Source organism: Atractosteus spatula, chromosome 3 (assembly GCF_055471065.1).
Source record: "Atractosteus spatula isolate fAtrSpa1 chromosome 3, fAtrSpa1.hap1, whole genome shotgun sequence".
NCBI classification, from domain to species: Eukaryota; Metazoa; Chordata; class Actinopteri; order Semionotiformes; family Lepisosteidae; genus Atractosteus; species Atractosteus spatula.
This window is the reverse complement of record NC_142708.1, coordinates 35,709,850-35,730,707: the sequence shown is the minus strand read 5'-3', so window position 1 is coordinate 35,730,707 and position 20,858 is coordinate 35,709,850. Positions and strand designations below refer to the sequence as shown.

The 20,858-nt window shown below is 35.7% G+C and overlaps 1 protein-coding gene across 1 annotated transcript in view; it reads right to left on the bottom strand.

Moving 5' to 3' along the window:
- The window catches only part of itga2.2 (integrin, alpha 2 (CD49B, alpha 2 subunit of VLA-2 receptor), tandem duplicate 2), a 58,031-nt gene that overhangs the window by 33,851 nt on the left and 3,322 nt on the right, over positions 1–20,858 (bottom strand). The window contains exons 2-7 of the mRNA XM_088910297.1: positions 12,482–12,605; positions 3,521–3,627; positions 2,863–2,954; positions 2,007–2,112; positions 1,501–1,628; positions 891–1,039 (exon numbers count right to left, since the gene is read on the bottom strand). Coding sequence (XP_088766423.1) covers positions 891–1,039; positions 1,501–1,628; positions 2,007–2,112; positions 2,863–2,954; positions 3,521–3,627; positions 12,482–12,605 — 706 coding nt within the window. The remainder of the gene's footprint in view (positions 1–890; positions 1,040–1,500; positions 1,629–2,006; positions 2,113–2,862; positions 2,955–3,520; positions 3,628–12,481; positions 12,606–20,858) is intronic.

Below are 20,858 nucleotides of genomic sequence, written 5' to 3'. Positions count from 1 at the left end.
AGTTTAAAGAACATGAATTAAATGAAAGAGTTCTTTGTTTTAAATCACATCTTAAAATACTCATGTTTAAACAATCATTCTTTAATTGCACTTATTATATATTATTCATTTATTATATTTATTATATATTTATTATTTCTTTCTGTGTTTTCATTGTACAGTTATTTGACATATTTTGTTCTGTTCTTTTTATGAAAATCTGATACTACAAAGCACGTGAATTGTTAGCTACATTTAGAATAACGAAAGACAACTTCAAAACTAAGAAGATGCGATATGAAGAAATTTCTGAAGCCTCCGCCAAATGTAGAGAGTGAAGAGGAAGGCGTCATATGACTTATTTCATATTGACTGTTCGCATGTAGTACATTATACCAAGTAGTATGGCTGAAAGCTACAGTAGCACAAAGCCTATAGAGTGGCACAGGAAACACGTGTGAAACAGTTCACCGTGTTTTGCTTTGTGCGTTGTTCGTTATGGTTTTGTAAGAATATTTGTGATTAACACTATTATTGACCCCAAAGGGTCAATGATAAAATGACAATTTGACAGTGTTTGTGTAATTACACAAAAAGCAAATAAAGTAGTTACTGTTCAGTACTGTATTTAGGTATGATTAATGATGTCCAACTAGGTAAGTAGTGTTTTTTTTATTACTATGTTATTACAATGTTAAAGAGGTACCGGTGAATATGGCAAATGAGAAAAACAACGTCAAATGTGTAGAATTCACTTCATATCAGCAAAGCTTAGAAAGGACACATCATCCATATAAAAGCTCAAAAAAGTAATGTTTTGTCCATGATACTTTAACAATGATTAATACTTTAATACAAAAGTAATGCTGGGAGAGTCGTTGTTAAATGTAAGTAAAAATCAATGTGCCAACCTTGCAAATTCTATTGCTTTAAATGTATTTGTTTGGTCTCCAAGTTTCTGGTCTATTTTTGAGGCAGCATCAATCATCTCTTTTTTGGACTTGTATTGATTCAATTTGAATTCAAAAGATGGGTTGACTGCATATTGTATAATGCTCACCTGAAAAAAAAAACAGTGAAAATTACTCTATAACCACTTTGGTGGTCTGATAAATTCAGGAATCAGAGAAAATGCATGTAATGAAATTTCATTTTTTTTTAGAAATTATTACAAGGTAACCAACTAAAAAAATGAAGAAACACTGCCCTTTTACAGGTACTGTATAAGACATACATGAAGTTGCCTATACAGTATATATTTTGTGGATAAATATTTAAATGATAAACATATAGTACGTTTTGCCAGGGATATGCATGCCTGTGCAAAATAATAAATTACCTGACATATAATATTCTCTTTGAACCATTTTAATTAATCCACAAAATAACATGATGTGAAACTGCCTACTAGTAAGGATTCAGTGAAGGTTACAGTGTCAAACACAAATTCAAAACATTTGTTTTCTTAGGTACAGTTGTGTTATTTAATCTACATATTGAAAACTAGGTGAAAGCACTAACCTGGGCATCATTTGGACCAATGTTTAAGTTCTGTATTAGGTTCTTAAGAAAATTCTGGATAGGAGGCCAAGGCCAAATGCTGTTGGACCCATCTAAAACAATTGCTATATCCATTGGACCTCCACACTCTGGAAAACACAATGAAAAGAATTAAATCTCAGCTTTTGGGAAGCTGACTTTAAATGTATTGAGATGGTTAATAACACCTCAGTCAGTATGAGCCAAAGAATTCATTAATTAATATCTATATGTTTACATTTCATTTACAACTTAGAGCTTTACATAGACACGATAAATTTTAAATAAAAAAAACTCTCGCCAAGTCTGGTAGTCAAAGAAAAATATTTTTCTTCAAAAATGCTTCTGAACAAGTTCCAATTTTTGGGGAAGGTCTGGTCTGTTTTGTTATGAATTTCTTTTATGGAAATTTAAAAGTGGAAGTGATATCTGGTAGTTTTTCAAAAAGTAAAAATCCACACATAAATGGAGTTTGAAATTAATCTTACGCTGAAGTGCAGGAGAGAAGCTTTGAGGCTTGGGATTTACATAAGAGCAGATTCCAGGGGCAAAGTACTGACTTCCACACTGTTGCGCCCACAGTGGGCCGCATGTCTGAAATGCAAAGGAAAACAAGTAAGGTGAGAGACAAAACATTGAAAAAGGCATTCCTACAGTTTAGAATGTAAACAAATAAAGATCTGTAAGTTTAAAATGAAGTAATTCATGTATTAAAATGCTTCCAGGTGAGCTAGTGTTTTCAATAACACATTCTTAATTGTTTTGTCTTTTAAAAGAATAACAAAACATTTCCCACCACAAATAAAATTAATTGAACTAATTATTGAACTATTTCAAAGGAGACAATGAGGGGCATCCCAGGTGATGTGCCCAAGCGCAGGCTGCAATCACTGGATTGAGTCTGGGTCATGTCACTAGCCTGCTGTGACTGTTACTCTTCAAGTGGTGGTTCACAATGGACTGAGCACCTCTAAGGGTTCATAGGAATTATTTGCACACAGTTCTCTTGGTTCTCTGTGACCTCTGTGGCACAAGCCTGAAGCACATGCCTGCTCTCCAATCAGTGTTAAACCTCTGGTACAAGGCTGTGGGTGCCAATGATGTGTTATAAGAAGAGTGGATCAAAAAAGGGCAAGTCATGGCTATTACAAATTGGGAGTGTATAATAAAAATGCGATTGATACTTCTAAAAAGGAGATCATGGCTGCTACTGTCATTCTTAAAAGGATTTAAGAGTAACTGCAAATATTGCTAAAATGGCAGTAAAAATTAAACCAGGATTGGTCAGTTTCTTATTTCTTATTTCTCATTTTTAAAACACATTTTAAAACATATTTACTTTACCAAAAATTCCCCTGTTTTTTCCTTTCGAGCAAGAGTGAGTCCAAGGCTCATGTTGGTTTTTATTTCTGTAACTACTGGGATTGATACTTGATCTGAAAAAAAGAAGCATAACTTTATACAAAGACAAATAACTTTACATTTCCACAATGACTTACCTATTTTACCTACGGTGCTATTTTTTCTCAGTGAGGTTTATTGTCATTGGTATTAAATACACAGAAAAACAAACGGCCTTCCATCTAAACATAGTCTCAAGTTTTAAAACAAATCCAACCAGCATTGTGCCATCAAAAGCGGAAGAGAAATTTCCACTACAATGTTGATCCATTGAAATGTTGAAATGCAATGGTATTATAGAAATCTTTTGGAAACAACGAAATTTACAAGATTATTCACATCTGCTTGCTGAGTAGTAGCAGTATTTAGGGTGGTGAGCAGTACATCAAGAACATCTCTGGGTCATGCCAAGTCAAATCAAGGCATTTAGAAGCCTTTGTCACTGTAAAATGAAAGAAATCACTTTGGAGCAAACACCTCCCTGGGTGTTTGAAAACTCTGTAGAAAAAGTTGTCATTTTGGATTTTGTGAAACATTTCTCAAATCCTAAAGCATTGATGTGTGCAAATGTATTTTTAACCAATCAGAAATGCAACTTTACCCTGTAAGTTTAGTCTGTCACAGCTTGTTCTGGATCCAGACAAAGGACACTTATAAATATCACCCATCCTGTTCTGTCCTCCACTCCATGGGGATCCAACCAATATCCTGGAAAAATAAATACATGATACCACAGTGTGAGGTTAACTAAATGACCACCAGTATGTAGTGAACAGAGCTTTGCTGCCTGTACATTGTATATGGCAGATAAAGGAATTGTAGCAACAGTTCTAAACTAAAGTTATGATGTGAAGGCTCCTCCACTGGATTGCTCTAAGCTCCCAGAAGGAGGCAAAGCCCCTAGTCTACCAGGGAAACATTTGGTTCTGCCACCTGTTTTCCTTTGCCTCCCTTCTGCCTACCCACCTGGGGTGGGGCAACATCATGCAGTTACAGGGCCAGCCACTCCTGCCCCTGAGTGTTCCCCTGACAAATGGCAAGTAGGGAAGAGGTGACAGCTACTATATTTCTCAATTAAAAATACATTTTTAAAATTCCAGCAAAAAATAAAATGAACTCTTTGGTATGTTTGTTTTATCATTGCAATATATGACAAATATTTCTTCTCCATGCTTCTGTGAAAATGAATTTTCTGCAGATCGAGGCCCAACCTGTAGTTCTGCATTGTTATGTTACTGTTAAAAAAAGCATTCTACATACATCTTTGATAGTTAAAACACTTTAATATCAATCAACCGTTTTGCTATTAGCTCCCATGAAATGTTCACATCCTGCAAACCTTTCATATCTGGAAACAGAATCATAAGATAGAATTGATCTATGATGACGAAAACACATCATTATTGCTATAAATCATCACCCATATTCATTCACAGTTGGACTATCTTTGCATGAGTAATAAAAACTAAACACACTAACAATAATGCTGCTTTCACATTGTGACCACTCTATTCAAAACCATTGAAAAATTTAAAGCCTTTGACAAATGCTTCAGAAACATGTGAAAATTGTACCCATTTTTACAGTAGTCTCAGGTGAAGCACTTGTTTTTCTATGCTGTAGCTCTGATTAACATAGCATGCCACAAAATTGTTGTGATCACATATAGCACATTGTACCTATACTTAATTATCTATTAGGTCTGCATGCTGTTTATAAATACATCGTTACAATGATAATTTATGAAGAAATACGGTTTATGCAAACTTCTAATCACATTTATAATTAAGTGCTCAAAAGTATGTAAATGTCTATATCAGAGTCTTCAAAGACAACCTTGTTTTTTCTGATAAAAAACTAAACTTTGCTATAAGAATGATCAACATACTGTACAATATATGCAATACAGTACTACAGCGTGTAATATAGTTTACAGTATAATTTAAGTAAATTAGTCATGATTTGCTTTTTGGGAGTAAATTCTACAGTGTTTATACAGTACATACAAACTTGTTTTACTGTATTGTGATTGTTTTTCTTTTTCAAAGGCTGGTTTAATTTTAGAAAACTGATATAATCCTCTTGATTACATGTATCTCGGTAAAAAAAAGTTGTTTTAGTTCTAATTTTAGATCTGCTTAATCTACTAATTTCTAGTGCTTTTCAAAACAATGCATTTACTTTTCTGGGTGACATCAATGGCTGAGAAAATAAATGCTTCTATCCTTACAGTAATAATAAACATTTTCCAAAATTGCATTTGTCTAAATAAATGAAAATTTAATCACTGTTGTTTTGAACTAAAACGGTAATCAAGGAAACACTGACATCATACAATGTTAATAACAATGAAACCAGATATTCTAAATAAACAAAGAAACTAAAGGTAAATTATTAAAGGTGAATTATGACCACTAATCTCCTGATTTGTAATTCTAAGAAAAGGATGTCCAGGTTCTGTGTTGTATTTTAAATTCTGTTCAGTGTCATAAAAATCATAAAAATGCATTGTTGCCTTAGACTGCACATCTCAGAACTAATTACTACATCATAAAATAGTAATGGTAAAAATTAATATAAAGGACTGGTATAATTACATGATAAAAAGAGAAAATTAGAAGTTGTTATAGAAATATTTTGAAAAAAGAACTAAACTCATGGGATAATCAACATCTGCTTGCTGAACAGTATTTAGGGTGGCAAGCAAAACAACATGAACATCCCTGGGTCAGGCCAGGGCAAATGGATGACATTTAAAAGCGTTTACAGACCTACTGTACAGGATTATGTGCTTTGAACAACAAGTCTTCTGATGTTAAATTACACTTTCCTGATAAAGGTGCCTGCAAAGAACTAGCACAGATAAGCAGAAGTCTTTTTGGCAAACAAGGATCAAATCAGGTGAACACATATAACACATATAGCAAATTCAGGGAATTTCCATGAATTATACAAAAAAACACATAGAGAAGTAAAAAAGGACACTTCCAGGAAATTCTTAGGGATACTTAGTGAATAAAGTGTCCAGACAGGAGACGTGTAATTTCATGAGTAATCCATTCCGCTCCTCTAAGAGTAAACATTACAGAACTGCATGTACCAATGAGTATCATTCCTGTCTGGATAAGAAAAGTGTAATGTATCATATATCCTGTATAATAATGTAAACCCTATTCATAGTAAGCTGTATCTGCAGGAAGCATGCTTCACTTAGACATTGGGCATAGAGGAAGTTTGTTATGCGAAGGAATGGAAAGGGGAGACTATAGAGATACTGTATCCTATTCAATGTTTTTTTAAAGATAGAAAGTTAATGAGTCATAAAATCATTATCTGAAGCAGAAATTCTGTGGTTACTATAAAAATGAATGATTAGGAAAATGTTTCTATAATGAAAACTAATTGGAATGACAATTTTGCAACAGTTTAAATATATATTTTCATGATTACCAAAGGTTCTTAAATATCTTCTCTTTTTGTCTTACAGTACAGTAAATATACAGTATTTACTTTTTCAAGATGACTTTGACTTTACAGCAATAAAATGTCATCTACACAAGAAATAAAAGTAGGGTAAAACCTGCTCTAATGATAAGACTGCGTTTAAAACAAAAAACATAAAACAAAAATAACTTCAATGCAGCACAGAGCATGAAGGATTGCATTCAATCTAGAACTGACTCTCAATGTTAAATTGCACACAGAAATTATTTGAATGTGACAATTATTGTTGTACTAAGCTGAAGATAGTATTGGTCTCAATGAGTTTTTATTGATTAAATTTTCTTCATGTGCTGTGTGAGCATTAAGGCAGATACAGTATGTGTGTGAAAATGTATAGTACTGTACGTAGCAGAAGTGAGAATCAGATTTTGAGAAATGTTTTTCTGTTTTTAAGGTTTGTGAAAACAGATTAAACACAATACTTTATACACAAACTATATACTGTACTGTATACCTAATATTTGTTAAATTAACAAACGCAGTAGCAGTATGATGCCTATCTTTTACTTTTTATCTTTTAGCAGGATGTTTATTTTAATTGAACTGATAAAAATAACAGCATGCAAAAATGATGCTATCAAAAAATATATAAACATTAAAAATATACAGTATACAATCAATGAGAAAAGGTGCTATTTCAAAGTGAAAGAAAACAAGAGAGCTGTTACAAAACGTAAAGGCAAGCTTTATTTTTTTCAGTTTGCTGCTTTTAAATATACAAAATGTGTAGAAACATCATGGGGTTCTTCAGGAACATTTTTAGAATATTAAATAACAAAAGAACAAAAAGGATGGAGCACAGTGGTCATGAAATCCAGATGGTAGAACTGTGTATGTATGAAAATTGTACAGTACAGTTCAAAGGTCTATTTTTTCTTGGGACTGGGAAACAAAGACGCTCACAGTATGCAGGATGTACTAAAGGAAGTTGTCAATAACAGAGGCCCCCCATCTCTGAGTCATTCCTGTCCTTACAAATACCATATATTTCAACAGGAAATGACTCATTAAATAAAAGAAAGGACTTTGACCGGTGTACTCCCCTTTAAAATGGCATAAAGGTTAACATAACTTGAAGATAAAGCTGATTCCATTAGGGGTTGTGAGCTATTGTTATGGAAAATGTCACACAGTTTTTAAGTTGTTTTATTCAATTTAGATGGTATATAGGGTGGCCTTAAGCCAGAGTATAATGAATATAATATAATGTCCTTAACATACAACAATTTAGTATACACAGTATGTTGTAAAAGTAACAAGCCCTTAGTGTTTTCTTACTTCAAAGCTTGTAATCATGATGCCTTGAAGAAGCAATTACTATTTGTTACATGCACAATCTACTCCCCAGTTCTCAAGCAAAAAAAGAAGTACATTATTATATGATTAATATGAAAGAAAAACAGAAAAGTCACGATTGCATATCAAACCCTTTACTTTAGCAATCTTGAATTAATTGAAGTGTTGGAAAATAACATTAAAAAGCCTCACAAATAGTTGAGTGGCTTCTGTCTGTGTGCAATAAAACTGGTTCCTATGATTTTGGAATAAACACACCTTTCTCTGTAAGGATCCTCATGCAGGTATTGAATTTCAAGTAAAGATTCAACCACGAACAAAATTCATCTTTGCAGGACAATGATCCAAAACTACTACTCAATTTTTGTGAGTGGCCAGTCAAAAGTCCTGACTGGAATCCTATTGGTAATCTGTGGAAAGATTTGAAAACTGCTGACAAGAAGAGATCCCCAAGAGATGCCTTGAGCAAATCTGCCAAGAATAATGGGCAACAATTACACCAAGCCAGTGTGCAAAGTTGTGAGAAAACGTCCCCAAAACAATTGTGGCTGTAATTACTGCCAAAGGTGTTTCTACCTAATTCACTTCCGTCAAGTTTACGGTCTGAATACTTATTATGTATTTCAGATTTTTGTTTTTAGTTTTTGCTGTAATTTAGGGTTACTTATCTCCTTAGATGTCTTATGTTTGAGCATTCAGGTTTTGAATACATTTAGGTTAAAAAATTGTATTAATTGTTTTTTAATTTCACAAAATGAGAAACCTTTTGAAGTGTCTGACTACTTTTGCAAGGCACTGTGTATAGGTTATAATAATAATAATAATAATAATAATAATAATAATAATAATAATAATCTTTATTTTATATAGCGCTTTTAAAGGTGGCTTCTCAAAGCGCTTTACAGGATGACAACAACAATAAATAAAAAGAATACACAAGATAAAACACAATTACAATATATAGAGAAGACCGTGGATGGTGGTACTAGGAAAAGCAGAGGGGTGAAGAATGGAACCATCTAAGTAAAGGCTTTTCTGAAGAAGAAGGTTTTGAGTCTGGATTTGAAGGAGTTTAGAGAAGGTGACTCTCTGATATCCTTGGGGAGAGAGCTCCAGACTTGGGGGCATAACAGGATAAGGCCCTGTCACCCATACAATGTAGACGGGCTTGGGGGACAGTAAGGAGACCAGAATTAGAAGAGCAAAGGTTGCGAGGTGGGGAGTAGGGCGATAATAGTTCAGACAGGCACTGAGGTTCCAGGCCATGCAGAGCCTTATACTGTAGGTGAACATGAGGATTTTAAAGTCAACACAGAATTTGACCGGAAGCCAGTGCAAGGACTCCAAGATAGGAGTAATGTGAACACTTGCACTAGACCTGGTCAGGATTCTGGCTGCTGAATTTTGGACAAACTGCAGTTTGTTCAGAGTAGATTTAGATACCCCAGAGAGTAGAGCATTACAGTAGTCAATTCGAAAGAATACAAATGTGTTGATCAGCTTTTCGGCCACAGTTAAAGATAGCATAGGGCATAGTCTAGCGATATTTCTAAGGTGAAAAAAAGATGTTTTGACAGTATGCTGCACATGGGGGTCGAATATTAAGCCAGAATCGAATATAACCCCAAGGTTTATCAATTTTGATTGAAACTCAAGTACAGAACCATCTACAGATAGGGTTACAGGACTGGCTTTACGAAGTTGATGGGGGTGCCAATAAGCATGACTTCATGACTTGTCGCAGTTAAGATGATGGAAGGTTTGAGTCATCCAAATTTTTATGTCAGAGATGCAATTAGATAGAATAGAGACAGCCACATCAGTGTCAGGTTTGGTATGGATGTATATTTGAGTATCGTCAGCGTAAAAATGAAAGCTGAGGCCATGTGATCTTAAAAGCTGACCAAGTGGGAACATGTAAATGCTGAAGACCAAGGGGCCCAGTATTGAGCCCTGAGGAACACCAGATGTAACAAGAGCAATTTCAGACCTGTACCCATTAAGAGAGACAAAGTGACAGGGATCAGTGAGGTAAGATTTGAACCATTTGAGAGCAGTGTCAGAAACTCCAAACACAGTCTCAAGACGAGAAAGTAAGATGTCATTGCCAACAGTGTCAAAAGCACCACTGAGATCAAGATGGATGAGTATAGAAAGAGAACCAGAATCAGAAGCTATTAGAAGATTGTTAGTGACTTTGACCAGGGCAGTTTCTGTGCTGTGAAGTTGACGGAAGCCAGATTGGAGGGGTTCGAAAAGGTTGTTTGTCATGAGGTGGTTATGTAACTGAAGTGCGACAGCACGTTCTAGAATTTTAGCAAGAATGGGTAAGTTGGAGATGGGGTGAAAATTGTTAAGATTGTCGAGTTATATATAACATATAACAGTTAAGCTCTATTTTTTTTTTTTTTGCAATAGCAATTACTTAGCCTCCTGTCTTTTTAAGGAATATCTTCCTCCTCTGGAGTTTTCCGATAGCTGCTGTCAGATGCACACAAATATGTATGGACATTCTCATGTACACACAACACACAAAGACATAAGATATGTATCACTGAAACCATGCTGAGTTTACCTTATCAGAGATAATCCCATCTTTATTTTATTTTATGAAGTATTTTGGAATAAAATCTCTTCATGATGTTTTTGTACAAACACCTGTGTGTTAAAGTTTTAGGAGTTTTAGCATAAATGTTTTAGCATTTAGAAGACTGCAGGAATTATTAACTGATTGAGACACTGTTAATGAGACAGAGCTCCAAAGCCAAGATTAATGCTAATACCTTCATTCCAGCTCTTCAAAGTTTCAATGTTTTACTGTATGCGGATAGTTTAAGCATGCATTAATACATTTCTAACTTATATTGATCTATTTTTGAGGAGGCCAGTTTCAAGCTTACCTGTTTAATAAATACTTTATTGTCCACTGCTGTGGAAATATGTCTTCCACAGAAGTACAAAACACACAAGCAAAACATACTGTAAGGGTCACATAAAATCACAACAGTATGTGATGAATAAATAAGTAAATGGATACATAAATAGGTAGTGGAGGATTATATTTACATTCCTTCATTGAATAGTGTTATTGCAGAGGGGAGTTCTTATAAATATTTATATTTGAATTTGGTACCCTATACCATCTTCCTGAAATAAGAATGGAGTGGGTGTGTGGAGTCAGCTGTAATGTTCCTTGCCATTCTGAGGACTGCATTATGATATAAACTGCAGAGCTGGGACTGTTCTTTCCCAATTATTTTTCCTGCTATATAAAATCAGTTATATATAAAAAAATTAGTTGTATAAAAGTCTCATATTAAATGTCCAAATTAACAACTAAAAGCACATTCACTCCTTCGAGCTCTCCTACCTCAAGCTCTATCTTGTCAAAAATGCTGTGGCAGCACATTTTTCAAATATTTGCTCTGCTCTTTCTGTTTTGTAATTAGACCTCTTCACTAGGCTTGACTTATGTTTTTTGCTTTCTTTGTATTAACTTAAGCTTATATGGTTTTCAAATATAGAGAAGAAAACTTGAAAGTCATTTCCTTTAGGAATAAAAAACAGGATCCTTTAAATTATTTCCAAGAAACAGAATGTTCCTTTCAGATAACAGGAGTGTTTTTAAAATTAACATTCTGAAATGCATCCCTTTCCATGGGAACAGAGTGGGGTGTTTCTTTGACCAGATCCTCAACATTTCTGGGTACATACTACAGAGCCAAGGCCAGCGAATTCACACAAATAATAGTTTGGACAAACCTTTTAAAGAAATTCTTAATACCACCATTGAAAAGCAAAACATATTTAGAATATTATTTTAAACAATGTACCTCTGATAATATCCCATACCCTAATCTTAATCCTAACCGTACCTTAGTCCAAAATGACTGTAACATAAATACAATCTTGGCCTAACACTATCCCTATTCTTAACTGAGACTCTACTACCAGACCTCATCAGAATACAATCCTAATCCTTAATCCTAGTTTGAACCCTGAATCTAACTAACTCTTGTTTTATCCCTAACTGTAAACCTAATTTTAACCTTGAACATAATTCTAGCATTAAACTAAACCTTACATCAAGCCATGAACAACCCTAAACCCCTAAGCAACATACTGTACTCTAATTCTAACTACAGCCCCAAATCCTACTTTACTTTTAAAAGAAATGTTTAAAATAATGTAGACTTTAGACTTTCAACTACCCTGAAAGTAAACTATTTATCTACAAACAATTTATGGGTTTTTCTTGAAGTTTTATTCATGGGGACTACAATACTGACAGCATTCAAGAACAAACTAAGAGCAGGTTATATTTTAGGTATCTCAGACACAACTGAGTTTGGTTTATTACACAATTTGTGGAATATTTTTAAGTCATATCTTAGCAGCAACCATGCAGAAGTCATAAACTAAAATAGTGTTTAAAAAGGCCCAGTTTTTGTATCTGTGGGTAAATTTCAAATTACATTGATATTAAAAAGTAAAAAAATGAGACAAACACAAAGTCAATGATTTAAGTTAACATATATGATAAAAGTCAAATCTGCTCATCCAAAACTAACCATTTGCTTAAGTTACTCATCCTTATATATGGTCAGAGTATATTTTTCTCAACAGTTGGAGTTATATCAAATAATAAAGGAAGATATTTGAGATCACACTTAATTAAAATTCTTCCTTACTAAAACAGTTAAATGACCATTTGATTAAAAAGAAAGATGTAAAAGATCTGTAAGGACAAAAAACACCTTACCATTTCCCACTAGAATCTTTGAATTGCTGCACAGCATACCCAAACTGTTCAGATCTTGCTCCAGAAAATACTCTTGCACCTGACAGTCCAATGTTAAAAGTATCTGAGTAATAAATATTGCAACCTGCAAACAAGAAAACCAAGGAAATATAGTTAAAATTGACTCAAAACACATAATCACTGTAACCACTCCAACTTTCTCGCTATCAGTAGAATCATTACAAAAATGTGGCCAAGAGCTGCTTAATATCTCCGTTTACTGGAATATAATCATGAGAGTCAATATGCTGTTTCTTTGAGAAAGGATGTGGTTTTAACTTGTGAAAATCCACCTTAGTTGGTAAAATAAAGAAAGAATGTGTGATCTGCAGTTGGAGCATGTTGCTACTTGCTTTCAGTTCTACCTCAGTGGCTTTACAATGACATGCACTGTTCCTCTTAACACAAAATTCAAAATCTATTCATGTTTCAGCTTGTGGTTAAAACAATATACTGTACTGTATAAAAGGATCTCAGTTGCAGCCATATCATAACTGGCAATCCACTGCAGCTAAGCAGGTGTGAGTCTGGTCAGTAAATGGAAGAGGTGTTAGTTGGGCCAGCAGGGTTGTCACCCTGCAGTCTGTGTGGGTCCTAATGCCCCAATATACTGATGGGACACTATACCGTTGCAATGCTCTGTGGAAAACGAAGGGCATGACAAGGCACAGAAAAGCATCATGACCATCTGCTGCAACCAAGGAAGTCTCAAGTTGTGACAACTACTTGTACCACTGGACCCAGGCTTCTGAGGTCAAGAGAGTGAAACTGCCCCAGTGCAACGACTTTCCTACTTCAAAAAGCTCTCCCGCACAGGTTTCTTCATGTAGCTCACCTTCCAAACAGATTTCCCTTTTATTGCTTAGAAGTTCCCCATTACTATCTCAAATACATGTTACTTCATTCAGTTCTTACACTACCTAAATACAAAAAATATATTCTAAATGCCGCCTCAATTGCAATATTCATGTCTATTTCTCTCTTGGCCTATCCTTACAATTTATTATATTAATTTTTGTTAAATGGATAATGTTCTTTTTTAATCATTCTATAAAGTGCTTTTTTTCTTATATTTTTCTTGATTATTTGTACTTCACAAACATATCTAAACTGAAATTCTTTGACACACAAATTAAAGTGTAATTTGTTTATCAGGTTGCATTCATTCTTGTCAATTGAGCTTTACTCTAGAAAAAATATTAAGAAAAAAATTAAACATAAGTCAACTTTAGCTGATCTGATCTCTGGGAATAGATCTGAACAGTTCAAATCAAGTTCATTTCCAAAACACATACATTTGGTTACACTGAAATTAGAAAGCAGTTCTACAAATGCAGTTGGAGTACTATGACATGAGAATACTACAAGTTCGGCATGGTACAAGACACCTGTTTCAAGGTTGTTCTTTAATGTCAAACTTGGAAAAATAAAAAATCTTGTATATATTACCATCATCATTATTATTAGCATCCTTTTGGTGGCACACAGTGGCTCTGTAGCACTTCCTCTACAAATACAAGTCACCCTCCAGCCTAACACCTCTGTGGCGGGTTATGCTACAGTCCTGAGAGTGAGGAAGTGTGCCATTATTGTCACTCATAAACACATGCTTAGATACAGTCATAATCTATGCAATTGTCAGACAGTGACTGCATCTGTGGGCAGTATATTCACACGGAGATAAAAAACTGGCACCAACTGCAACAGCAACATCTTATAATGATAATAAAACTATAAATCTTATAGATATTATTGGCATGTGCTTACAGCCCAACTGAAAATCAGTAGACTTTATCTAGTAATAATAACACCTAAGAATTAAGTGTATTGAAAGGTTTATAGAGTGTTTTAGTCACAGTTTGACTTAACCTACTCCTAAACCCCTAACCAAACCCCTGGCCTTCCGAAAAGGAGGCTGGACCCCCATAATGAGAGGAGTGACCAAGGGGCAGCTGCAGAGATGGAGATGGGGTGGATAAGGGATGCAAAGGACATATGCAAGGGAGAGAAGTGGATTACACATAGTATTTGTAGTTTTATGTGAGATAATGACATCAGGAATGATTACAAATTACTGACAGTTGAGGCTAATTGAACTTGGCTGTTTTCAGCGTTTCTGAACATTCATTATAAACTCCATTTATTTACATATTACACTCGTGTGTTTTAACATCCATAGCTATTTTTAGCTACTTTGGACTGCAGCTATGTATACAGTAAATGTGTAAATGCAGTTATTCCAACTGCTACGCTACAAAACTGCAGAATACTGTATCATCCATCACCTGATCTATCTTTATAATATTGTAAATATAAATATAAAATCTGCATTTTAAAAATATTTTTTTCAGGGTACTACAAAACACTGAGAATGCAGGTATTATATTTATACTTTGTTAAGTCTTGCTAAAAAGGACAAAACCGTTGTCTATGGATGTTAACATAAACTGTATACATATAATAAGCAGAATAAAAAGTCTACACTTCTAGTATTATTAAATTGCAAGAGAAAAATCATATTAATTTCCATAATTACATGTAACTAGTTTCATTTGGTGGTTCAGAAGCCAAGGTCCCAGCTGATGACTTACTGAAAAATATCCAATATATGTGTGATACATACTGTAGACATGCATTAAGTATTTGTTACTAAAAAAAGTTAAACATCTGATAGGAAATATTTATACATTTTTAGTCTGTGACATATTAAGTACTACTATGTTAAAAATGTATGCTTTATATAATATACATGCAATGTTAGGTGTATGTCATGTTACAAAGAAGTCACTCTGAAGTTTATGTACAAGGCACTATGAGATTATTCTAACAGGTGAGAAAATATCACATCCTATTAAATTGTATTTGTCATAGAGAGGAAAATTCACTTTTGGATAAGCTGCTAAAAACATCTCATTAACATGTACACATTTAAATCAGACATTTAAGTTTCTTTTCATCAATACTTCAAAATGTGACACATGTACACATTTAAATCAGACATTTAAGTTTCTTTTCATCAATACTTCAAAATGTGATACTGTAGGTGCATCAGAAAGAAAACAGAGTGTATTCTACTGATGTAAACTGCCAGGCTGGTCTGATTAAAATCCCACTCATGCCTAGTCAGTGAGTTTCCTGATCGTAACCATAGAGACCTGGATTCCAGAATGGGTTGGTACAGAGACTAACAAAGAAGACCTTTAACTGAGTTTGAATGAATATGACAACACTAGGAAGCAAAGAGTAAAGCCTTCCCCACTGATTTTTACATTCCCGCCAATTATCTGCCTCAGTGCAGTTCTACTGTACTGCCAGCTTTGTAGATGTTAATCTACAATGAGCCATTTACGCATCCATGTTGGACATTATCTTGGTTTTTTACCAGATTTACTTCAATTTGATAGGACTTTACACTGGTCATAAGTTTAATAAGTTTTCATTAAAGACCAGTACCCTCGCTGTTTTTGCAGTACTAATTTGTACATTGCTGGGAAAACAAGTGACTTGTTTTAAGGCATTATTATTTTGAACTGAAAACAAGGTGGGGAAATTGATTTTAAAGAAGTGATGTATTACATTATGTACTTTTATAATTTATACACACCATATACATAGATAATTGTTTTAAAATTTCCTCCAACTTTTTATTATTTAAATTTTTAAATTATCACACAGGAACAAAAGCTGGGAAATTGCAATCATTTAGTCTGTGCACTCATATTATAGTTAGTTTAATACTATATAGCTGACAGTGTATTTTGTTGACTTTTGTTTTCATAGTACAGTAGACTATATTTTAGGACTTGTGTCTGATTGCTGACAGCTTGAGCTGCTAACTGAGGTAATAACAAATTTATTGCTAACATTTATTGCTGAAATCGACAATCACAATCCTGATGTGTTTTGGGGATTCATCACTCCATCATTTTGATATTAATATTTATTATTAAGAGCTGTCACATGTAATGGAACCAGTAACCCCAGACTTTAAATTATTTGTTGTTTCTTGAATCAACCATTCTTGACATTCGACCCACATGTGCAGCATATTGTCAAAACATCTTTCTTTCACCTCAGAAATAATGCTAGACTATGCCCTACCAGTACTATGCACCTCAGTACCTGTCTGAGCTATTATCACCCTACTCCCCACCTCACAACCTTCGCTCTTCTAATTTTGGTCTCTTAACTGTCCCCCAAGCCCGCCTACACTCTATGGGTGACAGGGCCTTCTCCTGTTATGCCCCAAAGCTCTGTAACTCTCTTCCAAAGGATATAAGAGAGTCACCTTCTCTAAACTCCTTCAAAACCAGACAAAACCTTTACTTAACTGGTTCCGTTCTTTACCACTCTGCTCCTACTGTATTAAGTACCACCATCTACACATTCTCATTGTGTTTATCTTCTGTATTTTTTATTGTTGTTGTTGCTGTTGTCTTTCTGTAAAGCACTTTGAGAAGCCACCTTTAAAGGTGCTATATAAACTATATATCAATATACTTTATTATTATTTATTTATTATTATTGTTTCGTTTTTTAACAATAGGTTTAAATGAAACACACTGAAAGTGAACATGTTTGGCATTTCACCTAATGTTCTTTCCTTTTGGGGTTCACTCATACATTTGGCTTTGGTTTAGTGCATTTCTTAACAATCTGAGGACAGCAGAAAGGGAGCTGCTCCAGAGAAAATTGGGTGAAGGTGAGCAAATGTTGGTCATATGAGACCAGAGGTTATTGGTTTGCATCTGGGTCATTTCACTAGTCACTGCAGCTATGAGATATAACAGGGGAAAGCATAAATACAGTCAAGTAATATTGGAGTTTGAGAGGTTCAAAGTCAGCCAAGGTAACCTCAGCATTTTGTCAGGAAACTATACATGCTTCTAAGACCTTCAAATGGTGTTGCCACAAGCCTCCTTCCAATTCCTTAGTTCTGCTCTTGCACTGTGGTCTATAGTATGAAAGAAATAAAAGGCTTGACAGTGTATAATAGGGCTCAGTGGGCTGGGCAAATTACAGAAGTGTTGTCACCCTTCTCCGAAATGTACACAGCAGCAGAGGATCCGGTCTTTTGGCGCAGTAGAGATATTCACTGTCTAGGGAGTGGCTCTGTGCATGCGCAAAGCCTACAGGTGACTGCAATCAAATACTGGCAGTGGCCAGTTATCAAAAGTGCACATTTCAGAGAACACTTCAAAGGTGTTCTCAGGTCTATAAAAATGTTGTGTCATATACAGTATACCTTACAAGTATACATATACTGTACAATAGTTCAGTGGGTAGCTGCATCAGCATGTGTAGGCTGCAAAGGAACAAGTAATAGGTTTAGTCCATGTTGAAAAGAGAAGAAAGAAAACACAACGTTTAGGCCGTGGAGCCTGCTTCGGGTGTAAGAAAGATAGGGCAGTTAGAAATTATAGCAGTTAGATAATATAGCATGGAGAAACAAAAACCAGGAGAGAGGAGGAGACGGGAGTAGGGAAGAGGCAGAGTGGCCAATCAAGTGGTGCGTGGTCGAGAGATGTGAGGAGATGTGTGAAACGAAACCTACAAATGAATAGAGAGAATTCTAAGAAAACAAGTCTGTTGCCGAGAGAAGGGGGAAGATATGAACCAAGTTTCAGGATAATTTTAGTTTCTGATGTTTTTCTTCTATAGGAGTTAAGAAACCCTACTTTGAGAATGCAGATGGAGAGATCAGTGTGACCATGGCTGTCTGAGGTGAAATGAGAAACTATGGGCTTGGAGAAATCTTTAATCTTCACAACCCTAACATGTTTTCTGAAGCGTTCTCCGGGTCTCCTTCCTGTTTCCCAAATGTAGATGGCTGGGCATTTACTGCAAGTAAATACAGTACATAAGGTTGCTGGGGTTACAAGATGTCGTCTGAGTGATCCGGAATTGCCTTGAATTCTGAGGGGCCTTAAATGAGTGTGGTGTTAGATATGTACTTGCAGGTGATACAGCAAGCTCTGTTGCAGGGGAAAGTACCTGGTGTGGATGATTGTTGAGGGTGGTCAAGGGAGCTGTGAACAAGAAGGTTATGCAGATTAGGTGGCTGGCGATATGAGATGATATGGCTGTCAGAAAAGAGGGTCCCAATGGAGGGATCATCCTGTAAGCTAGGAAAGTTTTTGACTGTGTCGGTGCCGCCACATGCTCTAATGACCATCTAGAGCAATTTCTGCATCACTTCACCAACTTCCACCGACCCTCAAATACACAGTTAACATATCCTCTGCTACTCTTCCGTTTCTAGGCATAAACCTCTCCATTAACCATCCCTGACTCTCTACTTCCGTCTATTACAAACCCACAGATTCACACAGCTATCTCCTGTACAGGTCATTTCACCCCAAACACACTAAAAACTCTCTCCCTTATTCACAGTTCCTTTGGCTACGATGACTCTGCAGTGATGATATTGATTTCCAGAACAAAGCACTCAAAATGAACTCTTTTTTCATCAAGAGGATACCCCACCCATGTTTTTGACAGGGCCCTCACCTGAGCCAAAAACAGCCCTCAGACCATCAACTCAATCAGGAACTCCCAGCCTAACAAAAGCATTCCTTTGGTGCATCCTTACCACCCTATCACATTTTCTATCCCCAGGAACATTAATGACAACCTTTCCATCCTATAGGATGATCCCTCCACTGGGGCCTTCTTTTCTGACCACCCCATCATTTCATATCGTCGACCACCTAATCTGCGTAACCTTCATGTTCGAAGCTCCCTTGACCACCCTCAACAATCATCCACACCAGGCACTTTCTCCTACAACAGAGCTCACTGTATCACCTGCAAGTACGTACAGTATCTAACACCACACTCATTTAAGGCCCCTCAGAATTCAAGGCAATTCCAGATCACTCAGAGGACATCTTGTACCTCCATCAACCTTATTTACTGTATCTCTTGCAGTAAATGCCCAGTCATCTACATTTGGGAAACAGGAAGGAGACCCGGAGACTGCTTCAGAGAACATGTTAGGGTTGTGAAGATTAAAGATTTCTCCAAGCCCATAGTTTCTCATTTCACCTCAGATGGCCATGATCACACTGATCTCTCCATCTCATTCTCAAAGAAGGGTTTCTTAACTCCCATTGCAGAAAGACATCAGAAACAAAAAATTATCCTGAAATTTGGATCACACCTTCCCCCTTCTTTCAATGACAGACTTGTTTTTGTGTAATCTTCTCTATTCACATGTGGGTTTCGACTTCACCTCTCTCAACTTTGCACCATCTGAGTAGCCTCTCTGCCTTTTCCCTGCTCCTGCCTCCTCCACTCTCCCAGCTTTTGTTCTCCTATGCCCGTGGTTCTCAAACTATGGCACAAGTGGTACGCGGAGCACCCGCAGGTTGTCTGCACTGAAATTTTGGGAGGGGTTTTCATATTTTCTATTTTAATAAAATTTGTTTATGTGTCAAATACGCAGCCTATGTACTACGATACAGCGCGTGCTAATACTTGAGTGGACACAAGAATTACAATGTAATTCTATACCATTCTATAGGAATGTGTGCAACGAACGCAAGTGACCAATTGTATTTAAAAAAAGCTATCTCCAGCAAATAGGGAGGTAGGAGAATGTGCGTAATTTTGGAACAATGCCAATGTTGTAAGCACAGGAAAGCATACAAATTGTATACTACGAACGCTGGCAATCTTGTGAGCACAGGAAAGCATAATAGATAACAGAAAAATATTTAAGGACTGTTCTAGGTTAATTTGAGAAAAATACACAGAGCGTCTCTGTGTTTTGCTCTCATGCGCATGAAATAAAAACTTCTTTAACTTCTGAGACGGTGTCCTGAAACAGAAACAGTGAAAATTGCAAGCTTGCAGATTGCTAAAGTAGGTAAGCCCCACACTATTTGTGAAGAACTTTGTTTACCTTCGGCAAAAGAGCTGAGACCTAATATGTGTGGAGAAATAGCTGCTAAACAGCTTGAGCTGCTGCCCCCTTTGAAAGACCCAGTCACTCATAGAATTATTGATATGGCAGATGATTTCAAAAGTACGCTGATAGAGTACATTAAGATGAGCAGATGCTTTTCACTGCAATAAGATGAGTCTGTAGATACCTTTGATTTGGCCAATTAGCTCGTTTACGTTAGATATGAGTGTGAGGGTATGTCCCATGAGGACTTTCTGTTCTGTAAGCCGCTACTAACAAGAACTACGGGAGAGCACATATTTCAATTTCTGAATGAATTCATAGAAGAGAATGGCATCAACTGGATAAAATTTATCGGAGTGTAAGGTTACACTAATGAGGAGATATGGATCCTGTGCAGCCGCAGGAGTAGCCAGTAGACATGGCAAC